Raw genomic sequence first — 24,821 nt, forward strand, 5'->3', positions numbered from 1 at the left:
ACATAACATGCAGTACTTACCGTTTCGACCCAAAAATAACTAGGCAAGTTGTTCTCATTGAGCATTGTTCTTGCCATCTCTTGAAGAGATCTATTTTTCCTCTCTACTACCCCATTTTGTTGAGGAGTTCGAGGAGCAGAAAAATTATGCACAAAACCGTTTTCATCACAAAATGTTTCAATATTTTTATTAACAAACTCTTTTCCCCTATCACTTTGGATACTTGAAATAGTATACCCCTTTTCATTTTGAATTCTCTTGCATAAGTTAGTAAAGACATTATGTGCCTCATCTTTATGAGCAATAAAGATGACCCAAGTATATCTAGAGAAATCATCAACAATAACAAATGCATAATATTTTCCTCCTAGACTTGCAACTCTATTTGGTCCAAAAAGATCCATGTGTATCAGTTGCAATGGTCTAGTAGTGGAAATATGTTTCTTAGTTTTAAAAGAAGTTTTTGTTTGTTTACCAAATTAACATGCATCACAAATTTTATCTTTAAGAAAATATGTTTTTGGTAAACCTCTCACAAGATCATTTTTTGAAAGTTTGGAAATAAGTTCCATATTGGCATGACCTAGTCTTCTATGCCATAACCAACTAGTTTCATTTTGAGCTGAAAAACAAATTGCATCTTGTAGGGTAATTTCTTCAAAATCAATTGTATAAACATTGTTAATTCTAAAAGCAATAAAACAAATATTACAATCATGATCATTCAAAATAATGCATTTATCCATTTTGAAAGTAACTGTAAATCCTTTATCACATAATTGACTTATGCTCAAAAGATTATGTTTTAGACCTTCAACAAGTAGAACATCTTCAATTATGAGAGAAGATTCATTATCAATTTTACCTATTCCCACGATCTTCCTTTTCGAGTTGTCTCCAAATGTCGCGTGTCCTTCTTCTTTAGATCTAAGATCAAAGAATTTAGTCTTGTCTCCCGTCATGTGTCTTGAACATCCACTATCTAAAAACCATTTATTTTTACTTGTGGAAGACTTCATGCATACCTATAAAAACAATTAAAATGATTTTTCTTGGTACCCAAATTCTTTGGGTCCTTTATTTATTAGTATTAGAAGAAACAAGATTTTTAGGTACCCATATGGCCCTAATAGTCATTGTATGATTTCTTCTAATAGGACAAGTATGATAATTATGACCATTTCTATTACAAAAATTGCAAATAGCATGTGACATATATGAAAAATTTGAATGATTATAATAATATCCTTTTTTGACAAAATTATTTTTATGAAAAGAATTTTGAATATTAGTCTTTGATGTAGAATAATTATCAAAGAAATTTTTATAAGATTTGTATTTTTGTTTTGGCATATATCCCAAACCTGCCTTGTCAAAAACACATCTTGGACTACCAAGAAGTTTTTCAAAATTTCTTTTTCTATTCGTAAAGTTTTCAACAATATTTTCTAAATTGGTTTTCTTCTTATTTAATTCAAGATTTTCATCTTTCAAAATGATACTTTCTTTTATTAAAATTTCAATTTCATTTGTTAAAGAAAAATTTTTCTTTTTCAAAGCAGTATATTTGATACCCAATTTTTCAAATTCCTCGTAAACTTCTTCTAAAATATTTTGCAATTCTTCGTATGAAAGATTTTCAATATTATCAAGATTTGTTACCTCAATGTCATCTTTAGCCATAAGACAAAGATTTGCTGATTTTTCATTGCTTGCTTCACTATCTGAGCTACTTGAATCATCATCCCATGTAGCTTTCATTGCTTTCTTGCCCTTGTTTCGATCTTTCTTTAGCAGAGGACAATTTGGCTTGATATGACCAGGTTTATTGCATTTATAACAAATTAAAATGTTATTTTTACCTGAATCTTTCTTGGAAAACTTTTTGAAAGATTTCCTCGGAGGAGTTCTATTTTTCTTCAAGAACCTCTAAATTCTTCTTGTTATCATCGCAACTTCTTCATCTTTATCGTCATTTTTTTCATCTTCATCACTTTCATTTTCATGAGAAACAGCTTTAAGTGCTAAGCTCTTCTTTGGCTTTCCTTCTTCTTCTCCTCTTTTCAATGTGTACTCATGGGTGATAAGTGACTCGATGAGTTCATTGACTTCGAGCTTCTTGAGGTCTCTAGCTTCAAGAATCGCTGTAACTTTTGATTCCCAACGTTTTGGTAAAGAGTTGAGAATTTTTCTTACTATCTCCACCTTAGAATAAACTTTGCCAAGAGCTGTCAATCTGTTTATGATGTTAGTAAGACGAGTGTGCATACTAGAAATAGATTCATCATCATTCATCTTAAACATTTCATATTCATGAGTAAGAATATAAATTTTTGATTCATTGACTTGCGAAGTTCTTTCATAAGTAACTTCCAAGTTATCCCAAATTTCTTTTACCGTAGCGCAATTCATTATTCTATTAAATTCATTTATATTAAGAGCATTATATAATAAATTCATAGCAGTTAAATTTAAAGTATAAAGTCTATCGTCTTCACGATCAAACTCTTCTTCTTCCTTTTTGACCTTTACTCCATCAACCACTTTTGTTGGAATATAAGGTCCATTTACAATACATTTCCAGATTTCTCTACTTTGAGCTTGAGGAAATATTCTCATTCTAACTTTCCAGAATGAGTAATTATCTCCACAAAAGAGTGGAGGCCGACTGCTAGATTGACCTTCACCAAATGAAGCTGCAATGTTAGCCATAAGATCTTAACTCAAAAGATAGTCTTATAATAGAGCTCTTAGCTCTGATACCAATTGTTGCTCAGATGACTAACACAAGAGGGGAGGTGAATTGAGTTGTATTAAAAAAAAATAACAATTATAAATCAAATATATAATATAAAATATAAACAAAATATGAAATAACAATAAATATAAAGAGTAAGGGTAAGAGAGAAGCAAACTCAGTATGTTAACGAGGTTCGGCCCCACTGCCTACGTCCTCGCCTCAAACTACCCCTTGAGGATTCCCAAATTCACTATTCAACCTCCTTCAGGTAAAGATAGAAACCTATTACACCTTTGAACAACACCGCTACAAAGGATCCGTGTAGAACACCCTCTACACTTGCAATCACCTTACACGTGGTGATTCAACTATTCCCCGTGTAGAATACTTTCTACAAGCATAAGGGTTATACACACCTTTTTTCTGATACAAAAGCTGATAGTGAGTAGGTTATCAGAAAACACTCCTCAATGAGTGAAATAAGAACAATACAGCGCAAACTATATCTCTCAAAATGAACAAGGATTAAGGCTCAATGCTTAGAGAAGAGAGAATGAAAGTTTTGAATGAATGTTGTATGCTCTTGGTGTTGTAAATGTGAAGCTCTCAAATGATCTATTTATAGGCATATGAGACTTCATATTCAAATTTAAAAAGATTCACATGTCAAAGACAACATCATTCACTTTTTCAAAAAATTCAAATAAAAGGTTCTTCTTTTTCAATTGTCAAAGACAACATCATTCACTTTTTTTAAAAAAAATCAAACCTAATCTTTTACTTTTGGCATATGACAAAATGAACACACTTTCCTTTTCAAAAGATTCAAACCTAATCTTTTACTTTTTGCATATGACAAAATGAGCACACTTTACTTTTCAAATTTTTCAAACAAAATCATCTACCTTTTGTATAAGTCCAAAAAAGTATCAATCACTTTTGAAAATATTCAAATAAAACATGCACATGTGAAAGATGACAATCAATCATCTTTAATATTTTCAAAGTTCAACCCTTTAATCAAGGCATACACATGTAAAAGATGACAATCAATCATCTTTCAAAATTTTCAAATTTAATTTTCAAAAATATTCATGCACATGTGAAAAATGTATTTTAATGCTTTATGATAAAATATTAATTTTGAGCATTAATCCTAATTTCGAATTTTGAAGAGATTTACAACATTACTCTATAATTTTAATGTGAACTTGTTCCTTTCTTGCTCATGCTTGTTTCCTTGATGTGTTTAACTCCATTGTGTAGACAACTTGAGTTTGATACTTCTTTATTCTTTGAATTCATTTGTTATCATCAAAATCCATGTGTAAATATATAATTACACAAAACTTGAAATCTTGGGTTCAACAAAAATCCTGATCTTGCCTCTCCAATTTTGGAATATGAAGGAATTCATTTACATCGTCACTACTTAATTCTAAAGAGATTGATATATTTTCTCTATAACGAGATCTGGGATTATGTCATCCTATATGGGATTGTCCAGTCAATTAATGTGATGAAACAAGAATAGCTTATTTAAATATAGGTCCATATCAAATATGTCTCTCAAAATATTCATTTTCTAATTCTGTAAAATATCCTCGTCGCTTTTCAAGATTCATGGTTCGTACAATTTGGATCTTGGTTAAAGTATTCTCCATCAAAGAATGCTGCATATTATTTACCTTGTTATAAAAGGTCCACTCAGACCAATCCACCCGCTCGGCTTCTTACCGATAAAAGTATTTTGTCAATATCAGTATAAATGATCTTTTTCAAACACCATTTCTCCTCTAGTAGTTCTATTAATGAGACGTGCTATAGTTATAAAGAGTAGTCTCATTAATAAGACGTGTTATAGTTATAAAGAGATTACATAAAAATAAATTTATAAATTGATATAGTTTTATATGATATATTACAATAAAAATAGTTTTATAATCTGACATATCACATCAAGTTTCATTGATGGTTCATTAATGGCTAAAACATTTCTCTTGATGTGTGCATTATTTTGTTTTTCTTTTATGTTATTGTGTGGTGTTTGAGATTTTAATTGGCTTATTATTGTCTTCGTAATTATGTCCAGCTCTTCAAACCATTATTTAAAAACTTGATAGTGCTTTCTTTTGCCAAATTGTGATTTTTATTCACAAGTCGACCTATCCAATATTATTAATGCAAAAAGACGAGGGATTGAAATTAATTTCATATTGTGGGATCTTTGTCGCAACTGATGTTTCAATTAGGCAATGTAACAAATGAAATATTTCAATATCCAACTTCACATGAATGACAAATTAAGTTAAAATTATAATTAAATGAAATCAATTAATTAATGTCTTTATAAAGAGTAATAATTTGTACAAATTCTGAATAAACATGCAAGTCCTACACGTACAATTCTATTATAAAAAATACAAAAAAATAGAGTCTATTATAAAATAATTTAAACAATTTTATTAATATGACTAATTCTTTTTGAAAAATTTTATTTATAGTCACTTTTGTGTATTTCTTGTACACTCTACTAATGTGATTAGGTACGTCATTTTTTAATTATAAAATAACTGATTTGACCAATCACATCAATAGAATACACAAAAGTAACTATATATAGCATAATTGATTTTTTCTTTTTTATAAAAGGTCGTGTCTTCTCTAAATGAGAAATGATACTTGCAGTCGTAAATATGTAAATACTGTACAATCATTTAAAAAAAGTAAATAAATATAAAATCTAAATAAAAAAATTATTTTTTTAATAATAAATTTTATTTTTTTTAAGACGAGCATTACTCGAATTCAGCCGTTTATTCTTCTAGATCTTTCCCAACAGTCAAACGACAGCACATACGTAACACGGAATCTACAGCCGTTTACTTTAGCAAGACGCTCGTCCATACCTGTTGTCATGCACCGCCCCTTATCCTACGCCGCTCTCCCTGTTCCTATATAAATGCATACCCAGCCAATCCCGTCCAAGTTTTGCTCGACGTTTATACAATAAGCAATTATCAGAATATTCGCTTTTCACACAGGCAAAAGAGAGGGTGTCCGATCCACACCTGAGGTAAGGTCTTCGAAATTCTATATCCGGGGGTGTTTAATTATGGATTGCTACCGTCTTTTAGTTTACAAGATTGTGGTTTTGTGCAAGTAATTAGTTTAGAAATCTTTATTCGAGTTGGAATTAGTCTATCATTAATAAATCTTTGTTTGAACTTTGTTCAGGGCTTGTGTGGATGTATAATTGGTACTTTTGGGATAAATGAAATTATGGGGATGCAAATTTTGTTCAGTTTTCGTCAGTTTGAGCTGGTTTTCTATCAATTTCCATCAAAGTTATTTTTTTCTTGGTTTATATTGTTTTGGAATAACTTGAAGAAACTATTTTAATGAATTCGGGATTCAGGCTATTGATATGATAGGTGACTTATCTTCAATAAGTAGGGGACAGAAACTTTAACTGTATCTACTTTGTTTCACAAATGGACCTCTTGTTTCGAGATTTTTTAAATGTTCTTTTTGTTTTTGACTTGTTTTGCTTAATTAGTGGATATCTGAATTCTGTAAGTTCATGTCCCAAACTGATTTACTTGGAGTGATTGAATTTTATGTCTGCTGAAGCATTCTGTGGAGTTGAAACATGTGGTATTCTGTTCTGTGAAGCTCAAGAACTTGATTATCCTTTACACATGTGGAGAAGTGGGGAAGGCATAGTGTCTATTATCTGTACAACCAGTTCAATCCATATCCCTTTTTGTTTTGTACCCATCTTACTGTACTGCCTCACACTAAGCTGCTAACCTAAAGTATCAGTATAGCTGCATTCTTTGTGGTTTCAGACAATACTGCATTTTCTTAAAATATGATTTAGGCATATTGGTTGCTCATTGTACCTAAAAGCTTTCTAGAATTTGTAGATATTTCTAGGAGCAAGTTTATATCCATCGGTTTTACTTGTGAATGTTAAAAAGAAATCTCTTACAATTTTTTCCTTGCAGCACAAAATGGAAAATCCCGAGCATGTACAAAATATATCAGTGGTATGGAGGGGGAAAAAGTTTACCATAGAAATGGGTTCAGGTGCTACACTCAAGGAGCTTGGGCTCAAACTGCAAGGATTAACAGATGTCAAAGCAGATACCATGCGGCTCATTGTTCCACAATCTTCCAACAAAACATCGAAGCTGCTGTCTCCTTTCTCCGATGAGCAGGCGCTTTTAAGTTTGGAAGAAATTTACATAACAAAGGTACCATCACTTGCTTTTTTTATTCTACATTTTGGTTCATACATTCCAACCATTGTTAAGCTAAAATTCCCTGGTATGCCATTACTTGTCTAATAAGTATTGTTAATTGCCAGCAGCCGCCCCTATGGCACCATCTTTATGATGTGAGAAGTTATCTCAACATTGTCTATCGAGTAATTATTTTTAGTGCTTTTGACATAAGCTACTTGCCGGTGGCAAATCCATGATAGCTTCAATGTTCAAAAACACTTCAGTGCATACGAGAGATTCCTAACTCCTAATTATACATTTACTTATAGTCTGATCTAAAAGAGTATGCTGACTAACATGGAGAGGATTCTCTCTGTGCTTTGGATCCAGTTTAGATGTGCATGTTCTTTAAGTACAAAATATCATGGCTTTGATTATATTTCCATTAAATTCATTGTATAAGGCAAAAATATTTATATGGTATTTAGAATTATGATGTATTCTGAATCTATTGTTTATTTTTTTTAAAAAAAATCTTTAGGAGCTTTAGACAACAACCGTGCATGGATTTAAAAAGCTTTAAATCTAACCTACATAATTGGAGTTCAGAGAACTTTTACACATCCTAGGAAAATGTCAGCCATGTTTTTCATCTTCATCTACTAGTTCCGTATGCTGAATTATCATGTCTTTTAAGACTAATTGCCTTTTTCTTCTATTTCAGGGCAAGTCTATCAGAATGATGGGTGTGCCTGGAAGTGAGGTTGATGAAATTCTACAGAATGCAAAAGCAAATTTAAGGGTAGCTGGATTTGAAGAAGAGGAAAAGAGACTGAGGCAGCGATTGTCAGATAGGCCTCATGCTTCCCCAAAACTTCCACAAGGACCTTATATATTTTGTGATTTCCGCACACTTGAGATCCCAGGAGTTGAGGTATTTGACTTTCTAATTACTTTTTACCATGTATAATACGTAGTTCAAATAGACTAACTTCTGTGTAGGAAGAAATGTCTGTTTTCAAAGTGAAAAGTGGGGCAAAAAGGAAAGAAAGGGGATTTAAAGAGTCATTTATCCTTTTTCTTCACATAAGTCTGTACTGTCTATTGCAAAAGCGAAAAATTAATTAATTAATTAAATTAAATTAAATTAAAAAAATAAAAATCAATTTTTTTCTTCTCATCTTTTTAGCTATTTGGCTGTACTATACTTTTAACTATATTTGGAGTCATTTGAAATTCTGGGTGTGAGGGATAACCGTGAGGAAGTCATCATAATTGTGTAAATATAAGATTCAAACACCAAACTTTTCTATTCAAACCTCATGTCTAAATCTCAAAATCTGTGGGTTCTAGGAGACTTAAAAAATTAGAGTTCTTAATTGATATTAAAGATTATAGTAATATGATATTTCGTTTCATGTTATGTTAATTCCAGATCATTGAGTCAATTAATTTCTATGTTTTTCTATTAAAATCCGTGAAAGTTTCCTAAAGATGAGTTTTATGCTGTTACAAAATCCGTCTTATAAGAGATAGAATTGTCATATACTACCTATTGAAAAGAATTTTCATATAATGGCCATGACAGATGCAACCTGCTGGTGCATGGGTGTGCACGTGTGTCCATGCCCGTACGCCTACTTTTGAGTAAACATCCCTGAATTACTTCAGAACTTGTTGTTTAGCAGGATACGTAAACCTTGCTGGTTCACATATAATCTATACCAATCAAACATAGAAAATTTCTGCAATTTACATGAGTTTCATTGCTTGCATATTTTGTGAAGATCGTGTGAAGCTCATGATATGTTTGTTGAACAGTTTGTTCATGATAGGCTTAGAAATGGAAATGTTTAGATAGAGTGATCTGTTTGTAACTCATTTTCTCCATCAGATGATCTTAAATTGAACTGTTTTGGAGTGCATTAGGCAAGTTTATCGTGGCCAAACATAGGTTGGTTGTTGAAGTGTGGATCCAGATCTCAACAGATATACCGAACGAATGCCCTTTTTTATTTTGTGTATATGTTTTATAGATGAATCCTCCAGCCTCAGAGGCACTGAAGAGAATGCATATGCTTGCGGCAGATCCTGGGATTGTTGCTATTATGAACAAGGTACCACTAAATAATTTTTCACACTACACTTCTTTCAACTAACTCTCTGTTATGTGCGGTATTGTCTCTGATAAATTATAATTTGATTGGTCTTTATAGCATCATTGGCGCGTAGGTATTATGACTGAGTTGGCCCCCATTGGTTATGTTGGCATAAGTCCCAAATGCTTGCTTGGTTTAAATAAGGTATTAGCCTCTCGACGCACAAACATTTGTTGGACTGTTACATTTACTTTCCCCTGCTGAATCTTATTTTTGCAGAATCACGGAGAGGAGATATCCTTGCGTCTTAGAACTGATGACCTTAAGGGTTTCAGGAAGTATGAAAGCATCAAGAAAACTCTTTTGCATGAACTTGTAAGATACATCTCACCAACTTTTAGTGTGTTTGAAGTGCTTTTGCTTGTGTAGATGTGAGGCTATGATTCTTTCCATGTTTAGACAAAAGGCTCGTGGTTTTACATTTTAAAATACTTTGGTTATTAGCTGAAATTGAGATTGATTTGGATTGAGTTGAACTCGTTGATAGTATTGAGGGAGCTCATATTGTTTTTATTCCTGTCAGGCTCACATGGTATACTCAGAACATGATGAAAACTTTTATGCTTTGGATAAACAGGTCAGAATGGCTATACCTTCTCATGTTTTCATGTTGTAAGTGTCAGAATTGATTTAAGCTCATTACCATGCTTCAATTAAAGTTGACCCATCTTGATTTGATATGCCTGTGTTTAGTTGAACCAAGAAGCTGCTAGTTTAGATTGGACAAGATCAAGAAGCCATACATTGAATGGTGTCCAATATTCAGGACATTATGAGGATGATGACTACATTGGTGACAGTAGTAATACTCCTCAGAAGCTTGGAGGAAGTACTTTGGATCAGCTTGCTAATGCTCGAGCATCTTCAGTTGCTGCTGCCTACCGCCGTTTATCAAATGCTTCTGTGAACAGCTCGGGAGGATCTGTTGTAAGTAAAGAACCAGACCCTGATGACTCTGGGTTAAATACGCATGGAAAACCTGCTTCTATGGATTCCATGGAAAATGAAAACTTCAATATAAATATCCAAAGTTCCAATGAAGCACAGATAAAAGCTGTTTCTGAGCCGGATCCCGATGATATTTCTGGCGACCAAAACAAGCTCGAACCCGATCCTTCTGATTTGCAGTATGGTGAAACAATGGAATATGAATCTTATCCAAAATTTACTGGAAACAGGACTGTATTTGGACAAGATTTCAGTAACTATGTGCCAATACAACCCTTGCTGCCCTCAGAAACTAATAGAAAGTTGGGAGCCACAAAGTTGCATGAAGAGCCTGATCCTGATAAGCATCAAGAGATGGAGATTCTGGACAGTGGAATTCAAACAAGGAAGGACATTGACGAACCTGATCCTGATGATTCTCAAGCAAATGGACCTGTTCAGACTGAGCCTGATCCTGATGATAATTTGGGGCACGCATTAGGAGTTTCAAGTGTGCAAACTTATGAGCCAGATCCTGATGATCAAGAACTACAAAGAATTCAAGACCCTGTAACGTTCCTTTGTAGTCGGCTGCAGAAGGCCATTGAGATTCTGCAAGTCGAAGTTACTCCCTTGGAAGCAACTGCAGTCCTACAAACTTTGTCTAAGATAATTAGGTATACTTGCCAAATCCCTGATGCTTTGTTTTCTTCCTTTTTGTTGCCAGTGGGTCATAAGTTTTCCTATCTAGCAGTTACTGACAAATACTTCAATTATGTCATGTGCTCTCAGGAATGTGATTGAACACCCTGGTGAGATGAAATATAGAAGACTGCGCAAGGTACACACTCACTCTCTCTCTCTCTCTCTCAATGAAATTTTGCACCCTATGGTTGCCTTATCAAATACTTTATTGATAACTAATGTGTGATGCATTTGCAGGCAAATCCCATAATCCAAAAGAACGTCGCAAATTATCAAGGTTTGCATCTTTTCTCATACTGAATTCCACCTTTACCAAGAAATTGTAGGTGTAATGATGGTTGAGAAGTCATTAGGGTTAGTCTTGTGTTATAAATTGTTGGTAGATGCCAGATATGTGTCAAGAGCTAACTGAAAACAAAATCGAGCTAGATACCAATATAAGCTTTGGAATTTCACTATCTTGTCGAATACAAACAAAACATGCGTGAGTGCTGGTTAGTTGAAATACATGAGTGCTATATCATGCTCAAGCTTGGGTTGACATGTGCACTCAATTAAGGGACTCTTTGAGTTGTTTTTTTTTTTTTGGATGCATTATCTTATTGTTAAGGTATAGGCGCTAACAATGTGATGCTGAATCCCGAGACATTGTGGAGGGGTTACAACTGTGTTGGAAATGACAAGTTTACATAGTTGGAAGTGAATGTGATTCTAACTTGGTGGTTGATTGGTTGTGTGGGAGGGGCCATGCTCATTGGTCACTAATTGAGATCTTGGATGAAATACATGCAAGTTTTCAATCTAGAGTGGTTCAAGGATATAAAATAAATAAATAAAATAAAATAAAAAACGTAAATCAGATTGCTGATTACCGGGTTCTCAGAAGCTTTTGGATGTTTAGAATGTACCTAAGGAAGTTAGAAGGATGCTTGGTAATGGAGAAAACTAAACTGCCTTATATGAGGTGTAAATAAATTGGTTTTTGTATAGATGGAGGTTTGTGTAGTTCCTTATAGCTATATAGTTTGCATACTTTTTGTTAATGTGGTTTCTTCATACCCTAAGTGAGCTGTGGATTGATAGAAGTTCTTGTTTTTTTAAAATACTTCCCAAAAAGAAAAAAACATTGGATCCACAATCTCTTACGGGATGAGACATATCAGCCAAGTCAAACCTGGATGGATTCTTGGTTAATTAAAGATGACATGAAGTAGATTTATGTGAATTATGCAAATCGAGCATATTGACAGCTTAGCAAAGTCCCCACCCTCAAAATGCTACCCAAGGGGTTGGATAAAGTCTCCCTAATTAGAAGCAAAGGTTGAACATTAATATTTACTGGTACTAAGATGAGATCAACTTATTTCCAACTCTTAATAATGAGATTTTCAATTTACTTAATTGAAATTATCCGTTTGTGCTTATTGTGATTACAGCTGCGATGGACATTCTTTCTTTGGTTGGTTTCAATGAAGATGTTGTGTTGGACGAGATTGGTAAACCAGAGACTTACCTAGTTTTGAAGCGGAATGATCCCGGCTTGCTGTGGCTTGCAAAGTCTTCCCTGGAAACGGCTTACTAGTGATGGAAGTGCGTAGTGCCTTGAGAACATATCAAAACAGTGAAGGTGGCATATGTAAATTGTGCAGTTATACTTCATAAAATTCAGGATTGTACGTTTGGCATCATAGTTTGTCGACAAAACGTTAGTCGCAGATAAAATGGTTGTTTAGGAGTCCAATTGCCGTTAACAGCCTGTTTATGTTTGCAATGCTGTCAAACTATGGAAGCTCGACATTGAAAAGTTTGTTGTTTATAAAATTAAATGGATGAGGGATTGAAAAGTTTGTTGTATGTTGTTCATAAATCATATTTTCTTATTAGTTTATAAAATGTTTTACAACTCATTTGATGCTACTATCATATGATAACGCAAGGATCAGTAAGACAAAAAATGTCGCGCAATTTAATCACAACACTTTATATGTTAAACTTTGACCAACTTTGGCATGCCATGTTGAACTTCTAACAACTCACTTCTAACAACATTCTGCACCTTCAATGTTGAGGAGGGTGGTGAGGAGTAAAGAAGTTCCAATCCCAATGATGAAATAGATGTTCGAAAAATAATTTTATGGAAATATATATGTAGGGGCTTTATAAGGGTGTTCATATTCAAGAACCAGACATTTTCTCAAAATCATTAAAATACCCTACACATGAAATGAAAAGGAAACAAAGTCTCCCTCCCTTTCTCCATCTGATCATCAGCCCAATCTTAATGTATAATGGACATTGAGCATAGGGGAGGATAACAGGAAAAAAAAAGGAAAACAAAACTAGAAGAAACGAGGAAAGAACATTAATAGAGAAAGGAATATGGAATCAGAGAAGACGTATTCTATTGAATCACCTGTATTATATTAGGAGCAAGACAAGATCGTTGCAACTTTGAACATTAGACAGGAGAAGACAAGGCACACAGAACTTACGAACATGTCAAATCTTACAAACCAAAATGTCCCGAGTATTCTACTCACTTTACATCCATATGTGTTAAAAAGAAACTCATATGTCAGGACCGAATATTTAACTTCTGACCAAGGGTTGATCTCGCAAAGGATATAAAGAAAGGAAAATCAAGAACCGCCCATTTGAATATCACTCCCGTTTGGGTTCAGCGTACTATCACTATTCTTCTGAATCAGGCCCGCTCCAAAAGTAAATTCATGCGGAGGAATGTCTAAAGGACTGGCGAAAATAGAGGTAGCACCAACATTGCTGAAAGCAGGAATGGGAACTGGATCATTAATCTTTGGGAAGCCGAAATTAAATGAAGGCACGCCTGCAGGTGCAAAGACTGGTGGGGCAAGGTTGCCTGTACTAAATGATCCAAAGAGCTTCTGCTCATACTCCTGAAGTTGCCGGTAGACAGCTATGTTAAGAAACAAAGAAATGGAAGTTCGAGATGAGAGACAGCTCATTAATTCTCTGGCCATAGTTAATTCCAACTAAATAAGTATTTGCTAGACAAGCCCTTTACTGACAAAGAACTTTCAAGAGCACTACATCACAGCACCAGAAAAGGACAGTTACCAACCCAAGTGCTGCCTTGCATAATAAAACCTTTGAGAAGTTGAAACTTTAATATGCACTAAATTTGCAACCCATCCATGTTACAATATCCCAAACCACCATATGTTCCAATCAGCTTTCCTAGGTTGACCAGCATCAGCACTTGTTTACTTCAAACAACCTCTATAGTCAGAATCTAGGGCTTAACGATGCAATGAGATAGTCCAATCTGATACTCCTCCAACATATTATCTTCAGACTACCTAAATTTAGCTAATCAATTCACTGATTATTCTGACAAAGTGGTAATAGAAATGTTCTTACCTTCAGATAGTTCAACAGATGGTCTCCGCTCTTTCACCCACTGGTAACTTTGGGCAAGTCTCCATCCTTTGCACTTCATCAAGAAAGCTATTACAATAGCTGGTGACCTGTCAGGTAATAAAGAACAACTATTTCAGAAAATCGAAATCATCTTGTATGGAGGCTATGTAGTAGCATTCTCGATGCATTTGTGAGTGGGTGTGCAGCAAGTGTGGCTATATGTGTCTTGTGGATGTTAGTCTTTGACCTTTGTATGTGCAGGGGGAACAGGTGAGAGAGACAGAGACAGTCCCAAATTGTTTTGCAGTAATAATCTACCTATTTTTTCCAGACATGCAGTGCACCAGAACACGAGCTTTATCCCTTTCACATTGCTCTGCAAAATCAAGCACACGAAAACTCAAGATTTGCGGTACAATTAAAAGATCCAATAATTAACATCAGTAAATTGGTACTGAAGCTTATTCTCTGTCACAAACTGCATACGTTAATCATAATAGTCAATGAATTGTTTACACTGAAGGTTTGAATTTATTGAGTACATTGCAGAACAGTAATCTCCTATTGTCAATCTAAGGGATAACAGTAATGAAGGGCTTTCCTCCCTAATCATTCTGACTCTCCATTAGCCACTCTTAGTCCCATTGTCCCACATCGAGTGAAGGACCTATGTACAAAATAGCACCTATAGAGGAAATAATTCACCAGGAGATATAAAGAGGATGAGATTATCAACTTGATAGTGAGAAGAGAACTTGGCAAAAAGTGTAACTAACCCCCAAAATACATAGAGTTTCCTGAATAAAGAGTGAATCAAAGAAAGAATTCAACTAATGTAGTGACCAGTATTACAATGGAGTCGAAGGGTGGCTTCTTCAACTCCCTTGGCATCTGGCTCCCAAGTACAAAGAGGATCTTTCTCAATATTGAAAAAGAGATCAGCAATTGTTTTACCCAGAAGTTAAACCTGAACTGTGGAAGATGCATAGCAGAAAACAAATAAGGGGACCTTTTACAATCCTAATCATATATTAAGGAAACAAGTAAAGACCCTAGAAGCAGATACAAGTTGCCAATGTATTTATAAAGCATATTCTTGTGCATACAACATTAAAGGCACTTATTAGGTAAAACTGAGCAAAGCAAGACCCTACTGCTATTTGTAGCATAACGGAAGCACAATAAGCACAAGTATCTAAAAAGAAGCAAGTGAACAACAAATATAAATTCCCTATGAACTAGAAAGCATAACACACCTAAAAATTGATTTGCATCATCAAAAGGCAAAGTTTTCTCATCTTGGAGGCAGTGATAGGTGAATGAATTCTTGTAGAGGTTTTGACAAGCAGGTACCGTCTGCATATATACATAAAAGAAAGTAAAGTATAATATAAGAATCTCATCCTTGCATTGTACATGATCACTTTTTTTATGGGAACAAATGAATACAGGAGATGAACTTCTGTTTTGAAGTCATTTTGTCTATCACCAACCAATAATTTATTTTCTCGTCCTTTTTTTTTCTGAAATTCAACCTTCCCTACAAATGTATTATGATATGCATAGTTATATTGCTTTTTTCTAATATGAAATAACTATTGATTTTGAAAATCAACATTTTGCATTTAATTCTACATGAGCCAAATTTACATTTAACTCATACGTCAAACGTATTTTGGGATAAACTCATTTAGCTTCATTAGCCTTCACATTGTACCTGTAGCTCCTAAACTGTTTCTCCCGTCTTGACCTCAACTCATGCTGTTATTTACTTCTTTATAGGTCATTCATTAAATATAATCCCATATTTATCCACATAATGGCCATATTATTTCTTAGTCCCCAAACTTTTGATATAACAAAGCATGGATACTTTATAGCCCTCTCATAAACTTTCATCCATCTTCATTAAATTTATGTGATAATGCAACTATCCAACAGCACCAGCATAACCATTGGACCTATCCCTCCAAACGATCATTCAGGGCACTGAAAAGTGTCATATACCACTCCCCCACTCGATCTCAAGGCTAAATCCATTCCATCAAAGATACTTATAAAAAGAAAATCCATTTCATCAAAGATAATTGTTGCAATAGTTATGAAACTAATATATCATCTTTCTTGAAGCCCCACATTACTCAAATTATAAACACGATAAACAAATTAGACAGAACGCATTCAGAAGCCCTCCACCATCAAACAAGTCTTCCCATTATTTTACAAAGCAGCTTCCTATGTTAACCGTGAAGAGAACCACAGCCAAATTCAATCCCAAATCCCAAATTCAATCAAAGTGATCAGTTTCATAGAACATTTAAATAGACTAACATTAACACAGCACGCAGAACAGCCAAAACATTAGAATGTTGATCGTACAAGTCCGAACCAAACATTAGAATGCTAGGAAAACAACGAACTTACATTGAGAACACGAGAGATTCCCTGAGTCTTAAGAAGCTCCGAACGCGATGCGTTATCATAGCTACCAAGAAATAAGAACTCAGGCAAGATCTCCGATGGAAAGGCGCTAACTTGAATCGATGTTTTCTCTGATGGAGCCGGAATCCGGTGGCCACAAACCCCGCAGACCTCTCCTTCTTCATATTTATGATAGTGGCCACAAACCCCACAAGGGTTTTCTCTCTCCCTCTTCCTCATAGCCCCAAGATTTGGTCGAGGGATTCTAAAGCAGAAAACAAAAAAGACCAATATGAAGAAAACGCTTCCAATTCTGAAAACAACGACAGTCCAGATAAATAACAAAGGCCAAAACCAAAAAGGAATCGGAAAAGGTGCGTGAAAAATTGAAGAGTATTTCACGTATCGATGCTTGCCTCAGTTCGCAAATAGAGAGAAGCTCTAACAGAGGGGTGGTACTGAGAAGCTTCAAGCCTGTGCTTGTTCTCGTTTTTTGATCAGATTCTGCACTCGGATTTGTCCTCTCTTTTTCCCCCCCTTTTAGGAATGTCACAAGGTTGTCCTGGTTGAGGTGGAGCTTGCCGCTTGCGACCTTAGAGATCGAACACGTATTTATTTATTTATCTTTTTTCCGGTTGAAAGAGGGAATTTATTACAAGCAACAGCAGTATTCATGGGATATCTTTTTTCAATATAGCAGTATTCATGGGATAGATCAGAGCTCAACACCGCTAGCTATAACGGCTATCAGGAACTAAAAGAAGGTCTTTTCATTTTTTTTTTTTTTTGTTAAGGATTCTTCGATAGGCATTGTGCTGATGAGTAATGAAGAGCGCAGGTTACCTTGTTATGAACTTGCCAGAACTGTTTAGGTCTGCAACCCATAATATACCAATCATTGAGTGCCACATCCTATATGATCTTAGTGCGGTCATATCAGGGCTGGATCTTCCATTAAGCAACTTAGGCAATTGCCTAACGCCACTAACGGAAGAAGAAAAATAAAATTTTTAAGTAAAATTAATTAAAAAGAAAAAAAAGGCCTAACTAAAAAAAATAAATTAATTTAATAAAAAAATATTAAAAATATTAAATAGATATTATATCATTATTAGTTTTAAAAGTATCTCTACATAATAATTATTTGTCTTACACTCCTTATAAAAATACATTTCTGTTTTGTTATTGTTAGTTTAATATATAATATGAAAATTATAAATAGTAAAATTTAATTTTTGAGTACTCATAAAAAAAGTTTTGTATCATCCTTTGAAAAGACAGCGGCCAAAACTTTCCCAAATGGGAAGATTGTTTATAGAATTGTATTGAAAATAATAATTATAATTGTTTTTAAGGCCCCGTTTAAATTTGAAAAATATTTTATCATTACAATTTTTTTAAATTTTCACATAAAATATAATAAATAATTCAATTTTTTCAAATCTCAATTCAATTTTTTCAAATTTTAAAACAATAATAATATTAAAAAATAATATTCTAACAATATTTTATTAAACTTTTATATATCATTTAAAATCATCCCATCTCATCTCTAAATCCAAACCAGCTCTAAGAGTCTAAACCACATCTTGTAAAATTAAATTAAATCAAATCCTCTCTAAACCGATAATTTTATTAAGTTGATTATTAATTAAAAATGTGATATAAAATTCTAATAAGTAATTTACTTTGCAAAAGGATATAAATTATTTTTAAATAAAAAAGTAATGTAAAATTTCAATTTAAAATTATTTTATTTATTTTTATTTTATTTTAAATGAAAAAAGTCTCGCTCAAAATTTCTGCCTTAGACCTTACAACATATTGAGCCGATCTTGGGTCATATGCCGACAAGAGTAGTGATAGGCTTACAATAGGGCATGCGACAGTTCTAATAATTGAATATTTTCTTACTTAAGAAAATTTGAAAATAAATTAATCGTTTCAATGATTAGTATTATTTATGTTAACATATAGGCAAACTTGGGAGTTTCAAAGGGGGCTTGATAAAATCGATTGGGCTCTTCGAGTTGTCATATTATAGTGAGTTATGCACAAAGAAGTAGTAATTTTCTCCACGAAATACTATAGCTAAAGTTAGTATTATCTTAAACTATTTGTATTTTTTTTTAACAAGTAAACGGTTGTATTAATAAGAATAGGTATAGTCCAAATATACAAGATGGTACACAAAAGGTAATACCTATCTAGGAAGAAGAAATAAAAACAAGAAAGTCATGAACACCAAGTCTCTTAAAATATAAAGCTATGGCCCATAGAAATAAAGTTCTAATAATGAGTTCTCCGTATCTTTGAACGTCTGGTCATTTCACTCCTACCATAAGTACCATAGAATACAGATAAGAACCATATTCCAATTGGTTCAATTGGAATACTTCTTAGATTTGTCCAATTGGCCAAAAGCATAACCATTGTGGTGGGAATAACCCAAACTAGCTCTAATCTGCAGAACAATTCATCCCATAACACTCTAGCAATCTTACAGTGCAGTAGAAGTGATTTACAGTCTCATCAATTTTCTTACATATGCAACACCAATCTACTATGATCACCCTGCATTTCCACAAGCTATTTGCCGTCAAATTTTATCCAAAGAAGTTGTCCAAGCAAAAAATGCCACTTTGGGAGACGCCATATTTTACCAAATCCTTCTATATGGAAACTAATTGTTCTACGATTGTGTGAGAGCCTTATAGAAAGAGTGAACTGAGAATGTACTTTTACCTACGGGTATCCACCACAACATGTTAGCTCCTTGAGTGCTTGGTCTTAGGAAATACAAGAGATTAAAAAAGTCATCAAAGCTGCCAACTTCTCAGTCTTGGGCCACCCTACTGAAGTTGATGTTCCATTGGACTTGATTCTTAGATATCATCATAAAGTCAGCCATTGAAGCTTCTTCCTCACATGCAACCTGGAAAGTTGAAGAGAATGGGTCCTTTAGGGCTTTTTTTTTTCACATCATATGTTGCTCCAGAATTTTATACTAGAGCCATCTCCCAACACGAGTCTAATATGACGAGTAAACCCCCCCTCGTCTAATGTGCTTCTAGACTCCCACTCCATAAGCCCCACTTACTTGTCTAGTGCACCTACCCCACAAACCTCCAAATTTGCAATCAATCATTGTCTTCCATAAGACTTTCGATCTCTTATTATATTGTCATAACCATTTTCCAAAGTAAAACCCGATTGAAAATCCTCATATTTCTAATTCCCAACCCACAAGAAGAGATTGAGGAGCATAACTTTTTCCAACTTACTAGATGGAATTTGAAATCATCCTTCATGCCACTCCAAAAGAAAATACAATGAAGTTTCTCAATCCTAGTCACCATACTTGCTGGAATTAGGAATAGAGATAAGAAGTACATTGGTAAATTAGACAACGTACTATTGATTAAGATGACCATGCAACCTTTCGACAAGTACAATGTCTTCCAACCTACCAATCTACGTTTTATATTCTCAATCATTGTATCCTAGATTGATTTAGCCCTTAAGGTAGCCCCCAACGAAATATGAAGGTAATTCATGGGAAGAGAGGAAACCTTCCATCCAAGAGTGTTACCTAACTGTTGGATATTGCGAACATTACTAACTAAAAACAACTTTGATTTGTCAAAATTCACTTTTAAACCTACTGTCGCTTCAAAATAGAGTAGAAGTGCCCTTAGTGCTTGAATCTGGTTTTGTTCTACCCCACAAAATATCAGTGTTTCATATGCAAACAACAAATGAAAAATGTTAAGAGTATCCTCATTAGGGTCACCAATTAAGAATCCAACCACAAAACTATTGTTAACCAAAGCTGAAATTGTAACAGCCCGCTATAAATTCAATTGTAAAATTTCTATTAACTTTAGGAACCTCGTGAAAACCCCATAAGTTTTCACGAATTCATTAATCGTATAGGTTTTTGTCTAATTACATAGTTAGTGTTATTATTTACTATGGTATCAGAAGTGTGTTTTTGATTATTGGATATAGTTAGAAGTGTCAAAATGTATTATGGTTTGTGCCATTAGAATCGGAGGGTTATTTAAAGTCTTATGGCGCAATAACATTTTTTCATATTTTCGGACAAAACGTCTGTTCAAAACTGTAGATATTATTGGATAAAAAGAAATATCTTGAGGTAATTTTCATGAATATTATTGGGTAAAAATATTTTGAGTTGATTTTTATAGATATTATTAGATAAAAATATCTTAAGTTGATTTTTTGTAGATACTATTGGATAGAATATTATGAGATAATCTTTTATAGATATTTTGGATAGGAGAAAACTACACTCAACTCTCAACTCCAGCCTCATCTCTTCCATATCTCATCCATAAGTATCTCCAGCCACCTCTCCCCACGAAATTATCTTCATTTACACTTTCCATTGAAAGAATATCAAACACTCTCTCTCAAACAGCTTTTAGGAGGTCTTTTGCACACCCATTTCGAAGCTTTTGTAAGTATTTTATCATAAAGTCTCCTTCATATAAGTTGTTCCTTTTTAAGTCTAGTTTACATGAATATCTTATTTGTCCCATTTGAAAATTATTTGGTCAGTCAAATATTGTATAAACTATAGAAATGTCATTCTGGGAGATAAACTGGAGAATTTGTTATAGTTTGGAGTTTTTGACCAAGCTAATGGATAGATATTGGTCCGAAATTTTTATGGAGTATTGTTAACATGTGTATATGATTATTGGTTGAGGATTTTTGCATGATTAAAGGTTTTGATGAAAGATTTTCTTAGATTTAGAAAATTAGAAACTGGAAGAGGAAAAACAGTTTCTGTTTTGAGAAAGTTTAACTCTTTGGTGGTCTAAACCTATTCCAATGACTTTGATAATTTTATTGGAGGATCCTAAGCATCTTATATACATGTTATATTATTATTTTGAAAATATTTGATGTTAGTTTCAAAGATATGAAATTTTATGCAAAGAGATATTCAGATAAGCCAAAGTGTGGATATTCTTGGCTAAATTTATGTTTTGATTAATTTCTAACCACGTGATTTTGAATTAGAAGCTTATATATATTTTAGGACATCTTTTTAAACCATGTGATGGTTTGGTTTGAAGATCATATATTTATAAGTCATAGATCAAGAGATTTATCAAAACTAGTTGAGGAAAAAGTTTCTGTTTTTGGACTAAGTATAAAACCAAAACCTCCAAATGTTATTTTGTGATTTTGGTGACTTTAGTTTGATGATTTAAAGTATGGTTGATGTTAGGATGATATTATGAATATGTTAGAAGTAAGATTTGATTTTTGAAATTCTTGGAGATGTTTTGATTTAAGGTCAAAACTTGTGATTCAAGTGCTTGGATCTTTTTACAAAAAGTTTGGTATTAATTATTAGCTTTTTCTAAATGGATGTTTTAAGTATGGTTTTGAACTTAGGATTGGAAGATGTTTGTTGCAAAATTTTGGTTTAAACATGAGTTTTGAAGTTGGAAGGAATTGCAACAAAAATCAAGGGAAATGGCTTATGGATGTTTCGGCCATAGTGTGTTCTTCATAGTTGTGTTTTGTTTTAAATTTTTCTGAGTTATATTTAAGTTTAGGACAAAATTTACATGAGGAATGTAAATTTTGGAAACTTTTGGAGTTAGTATGCAAAATCCTTAAGTTATGGGTAAAACGGTCATTTTCTCACATGTAGAGAGTAAAATGAAAATTTTACTGTTTAAGTTAGTATTTTCCATATTTCAAATTATTAGTGATTTAGTTCTAACTTTTAGAATCACTAATTACAGTTTCTCGTGGTCGCACTTGAAGTTTTATAAGAAACGCGGAGATCGAGGTAAGTTAGCTTTTAACTTACTAGCAGTCTACTGTGTATGTGTGCTAAGTAAAGGAACTACAGTGTATGTATGTGTGATATAATATATGTCATGCCATGCCAAGTCATCACGTAATTGTTTGTTATACAGAATTTATTCTGTCATCAGTTTTTATCTGTTACATAATATATTCTGTCATATATTTCTGTACATTACAAGTACATCATGCTAAGTATGCCATCTATTACATGTATGTCAAGTCATGTAATATTCACTGTTGCAAGTATGTCATGCTAAATATGTTGTTTATTATATGTTATGCCATGTTACGAAATATTTCTATCTCAAGCTAGTCATGTATTTCAAGTTATATTCAAGTCACGTTATATTACGTCGGGGCTTCAGTCCTTTCGTATTCTAGTCACGTTTCATTTTGATTACTTATATATGGGGTCACAGCAATTGTGATGCATACACTACGTGAGACACAGCAATTGTGACACGTAGAATACATGGTGCCACAACAACTGTGGAGTATGTATTTTTCATGTTAAGTCAAGTTTGTGTAGAATACATGAGGCCACAACAACTGTGGAGTATGTATGTACACGTAGAATACATGGGGCTACAACAACTGTGGAGTATGTATTTTTCATGTTAAGTCAAGTTTCAGAACAAGTTCATGATAAGTTAAGTTTCATATCATGTTCATGTTAATTCAAGTTTCAGAGTAAGTTCATGCTAAGTCAAGTTTCAGATCAAGTTCATGTCAAGTCAAGTTCAGTTTATGTTTCAATTTAAGTTATGTCAATTATGCTATGTTGTACGCCAAGTTATGCTTTAATTACTTATGAATTTGATTATGTATTTATGCTTTTACTGTCATCCATGCATCATTAGCTTGTGTGGAAGTTTTTTGTTAACTTACTGAGATTTGTAATCAAATCTCACTTTGGTAGTCCCAACTACCATTCCCCCCAAATGGTAGATCTTGTTACAGGACCTGAAGGAGAATCAGGAGCTGATCAACTAGACGCAGTTGACTAAGCGATGGTGCGACGTCAATGTTAATATAGTAGTTAACGTAAATTACTACTTGTAGAATGGAGTTGCATCTCTAGTACTTTTTGGATCATAACCATTTTGGACTAGTGTTGTGATCTGTTTAATGAGTCTTTATGTATGAAATATGTTTTAAGCATTTGTGATATTTTCAATTTGGTGCATAGTATTGCTAAAGAAAAAAAATTATCCGCTGCGAATATTGCATAATGTTAGATGCATGTTAGGAACATTGCATCTTATATGTCATGAACGAGGGCAGGTAACCTTGTGTTGCATGTCTCGACGCTTCAAATGTCCGTCCAATCCCAAACGGAATTTGGGGGCGTTACAGGGTGGTATCAGAGCAAATACGTCTCTGGGCACTAAATCCACATGTCCTTAGGAAATGCACCAAACATTAGGCTTGAAATTTTAGTCGTCAGTAGGCTTGAATTTCTTAAGGTATGAAAGGTAGTATGTGGTTTTAATACATATACTCGTGTGTTTCAAGAAGGGACACATGACTCGTGATAGAATACCTCGGAATCCTAAGGGAGATAACAATCAAGAGGATCAGAATTTCCCGATGGATGAAGAATTAGTTGAGGTAAACATAGTTAACGTTGATCTGATTGCAATTGATGGCAGTATTGCATTATTGTTATTTTGGAGTAGGTTAAGTCATTGGGGTTGGTAAATTGTATATTGTTTGATTCAAACGAGTCATTGTTTCTATTAATTGTGGTGCTTGAGAATTCAGTTTGGAAGCTAAATTGTTACCCTAGTGGTAAGAGTAACAATTTTCATTAGAAGTATTATTGTTCATACCAATGTAGATATAGAATACCTTTTAGTAATATGAGAAAGGATATGTAGGATTGATGAATGGTATTCCACATATTTGGAGAATTGTTTTGATTCTGAGAATACGATATAAATTGTGTTTGGAAGAGTAATTTGATTAGGAGAAACTTTAGCCTTAGTAGGATTCATTTATGATAATAGTATTACTGCGCCGTCAGTAAATAATTTCTGGCAAAGCACTATCTTTATGGATACATAAATCGATCTTCTTTTGAAGACTATTATATGAGGAGTAAAATCTTGGTCTTGAGGATTTATGTGAACATTAGGAACAAATCATTTAGAGTTAGAATAATTGATAACTCATGATGGATAGAAGAGTTATGACAATCATAAGAGAGAAAGTCTCAAGTTTAAGTTGTTAACTGGTCAGTTATTGAAGTACCACCTAGGAAGATGACTGATTGTTGTGATTATAAAGAAGTAAGTTAGTCCTAGACCAGTAGAACTCCTTGAGGTTTTTATTAACTTGAAGATTACCGAGAGTTTGGATATGCATGATTAAATGCATATTTAT

At 33.6% G+C, this 24,821-nt stretch overlaps 2 protein-coding genes across 5 annotated transcripts; one reads left to right on the forward strand and one right to left on the reverse strand.

The window, feature by feature from the left end:
- The first annotated feature begins 5,657 nt into the window (after nt 1-5,657).
- On the forward strand, nt 5,658-12,604 carry LOC122305427. 2 transcript variants are annotated; one of them, XM_043117970.1, is made up of 11 exons: nt 5,658-5,816; nt 6,751-6,999; nt 7,694-7,903; nt 9,006-9,086; nt 9,186-9,272; nt 9,348-9,443; nt 9,652-9,705; nt 9,822-10,732; nt 10,848-10,896; nt 10,998-11,037; nt 12,197-12,604. In XM_043117970.1, the coding sequence occupies exons 2-11, from the start codon at nt 6,757-6,759 to the stop codon at nt 12,340-12,342; spliced, it is 1,917 nt and encodes a 638-aa protein (XP_042973904.1). In that variant the 5' UTR covers nt 5,658-5,816; nt 6,751-6,756; the 3' UTR covers nt 12,343-12,604. The 2 variants fall into 2 exon arrangements, with proteins under 2 accessions (XP_042973904.1, XP_042973905.1); XM_043117971.1 differs by lacking the exon at nt 9,186-9,272.
- A 555-nt stretch (nt 12,605-13,159) lies between these two features.
- LOC122305428 (protein-tyrosine-phosphatase IBR5-like) lies at nt 13,160-17,433 on the reverse strand. Of its 3 annotated transcripts, none has more exons than XM_043117973.1 (6): nt 16,997-17,429; nt 16,584-16,893; nt 15,416-15,515; nt 14,478-14,535; nt 14,160-14,266; nt 13,160-13,695 (listed from the first exon to the last, which is right to left on the reverse strand). In XM_043117973.1, exons 2-6 carry the CDS (start codon nt 16,818-16,820, stop codon nt 13,400-13,402), a joined length of 798 nt encoding a protein of 265 aa, XP_042973907.1. In that variant the 5' UTR covers nt 16,821-16,893; nt 16,997-17,429; the 3' UTR covers nt 13,160-13,399. The 3 variants fall into 3 exon arrangements, with proteins under 3 accessions (XP_042973907.1, XP_042973906.1, XP_042973908.1); XM_043117972.1 differs by having other exon boundaries at nt 16,584-16,845; nt 16,997-17,427; XM_043117974.1 differs by having other exon boundaries at nt 13,537-13,675; nt 16,584-16,845; nt 16,997-17,433.
- Between the last annotated feature and the right edge of the window lie 7,388 nt (nt 17,434-24,821).

Source organism: Carya illinoinensis, chromosome 3 (genome assembly GCF_018687715.1).
Source record: "Carya illinoinensis cultivar Pawnee chromosome 3, C.illinoinensisPawnee_v1, whole genome shotgun sequence".
Taxonomy (NCBI): domain Eukaryota; kingdom Viridiplantae; phylum Streptophyta; class Magnoliopsida; order Fagales; family Juglandaceae; genus Carya; species Carya illinoinensis.

What these genes read in the sequence shown, in the direction of transcription:
- LOC122305428 (XM_043117973.1), bottom strand. Translation starts at nt 16,820, where the DNA reads ATGAGGAAGAGGGAGAGAGAAAACCCTTGTGGGGTTTGTGGCCACTAT. An exon ending in GAATCTCTCGTGTTCTCAAT is followed by an intron (nt 15,516 to 16,583) that starts GTAAGTTCGTTG and finishes GTATATATGCAG; the next exon opens with ACGGTACCTGCTTGTCAAAA. An exon ending in TGATGCAAATCAATTTTTAG is followed by an intron (nt 14,536 to 15,415) that starts GTGTGTTATGCT and finishes TTGATTTTGCAG; the next exon opens with AGCAATGTGAAAGGGATAAA.
- LOC122305427 (XM_043117970.1), top strand. Translation starts at nt 6,757, where the DNA reads ATGGAAAATCCCGAGCATGTACAAAATATATCAGTGGTATGGAGGGGG. An exon ending in AAGAAATTTACATAACAAAG is followed by an intron (nt 7,000 to 7,693) that starts GTACCATCACTT and finishes CTTCTATTTCAG; the next exon opens with GGCAAGTCTATCAGAATGAT. An exon ending in TTGTTGCTATTATGAACAAG is followed by an intron (nt 9,087 to 9,185) that starts GTACCACTAAAT and finishes TGGTCTTTATAG; the next exon opens with CATCATTGGCGCGTAGGTAT.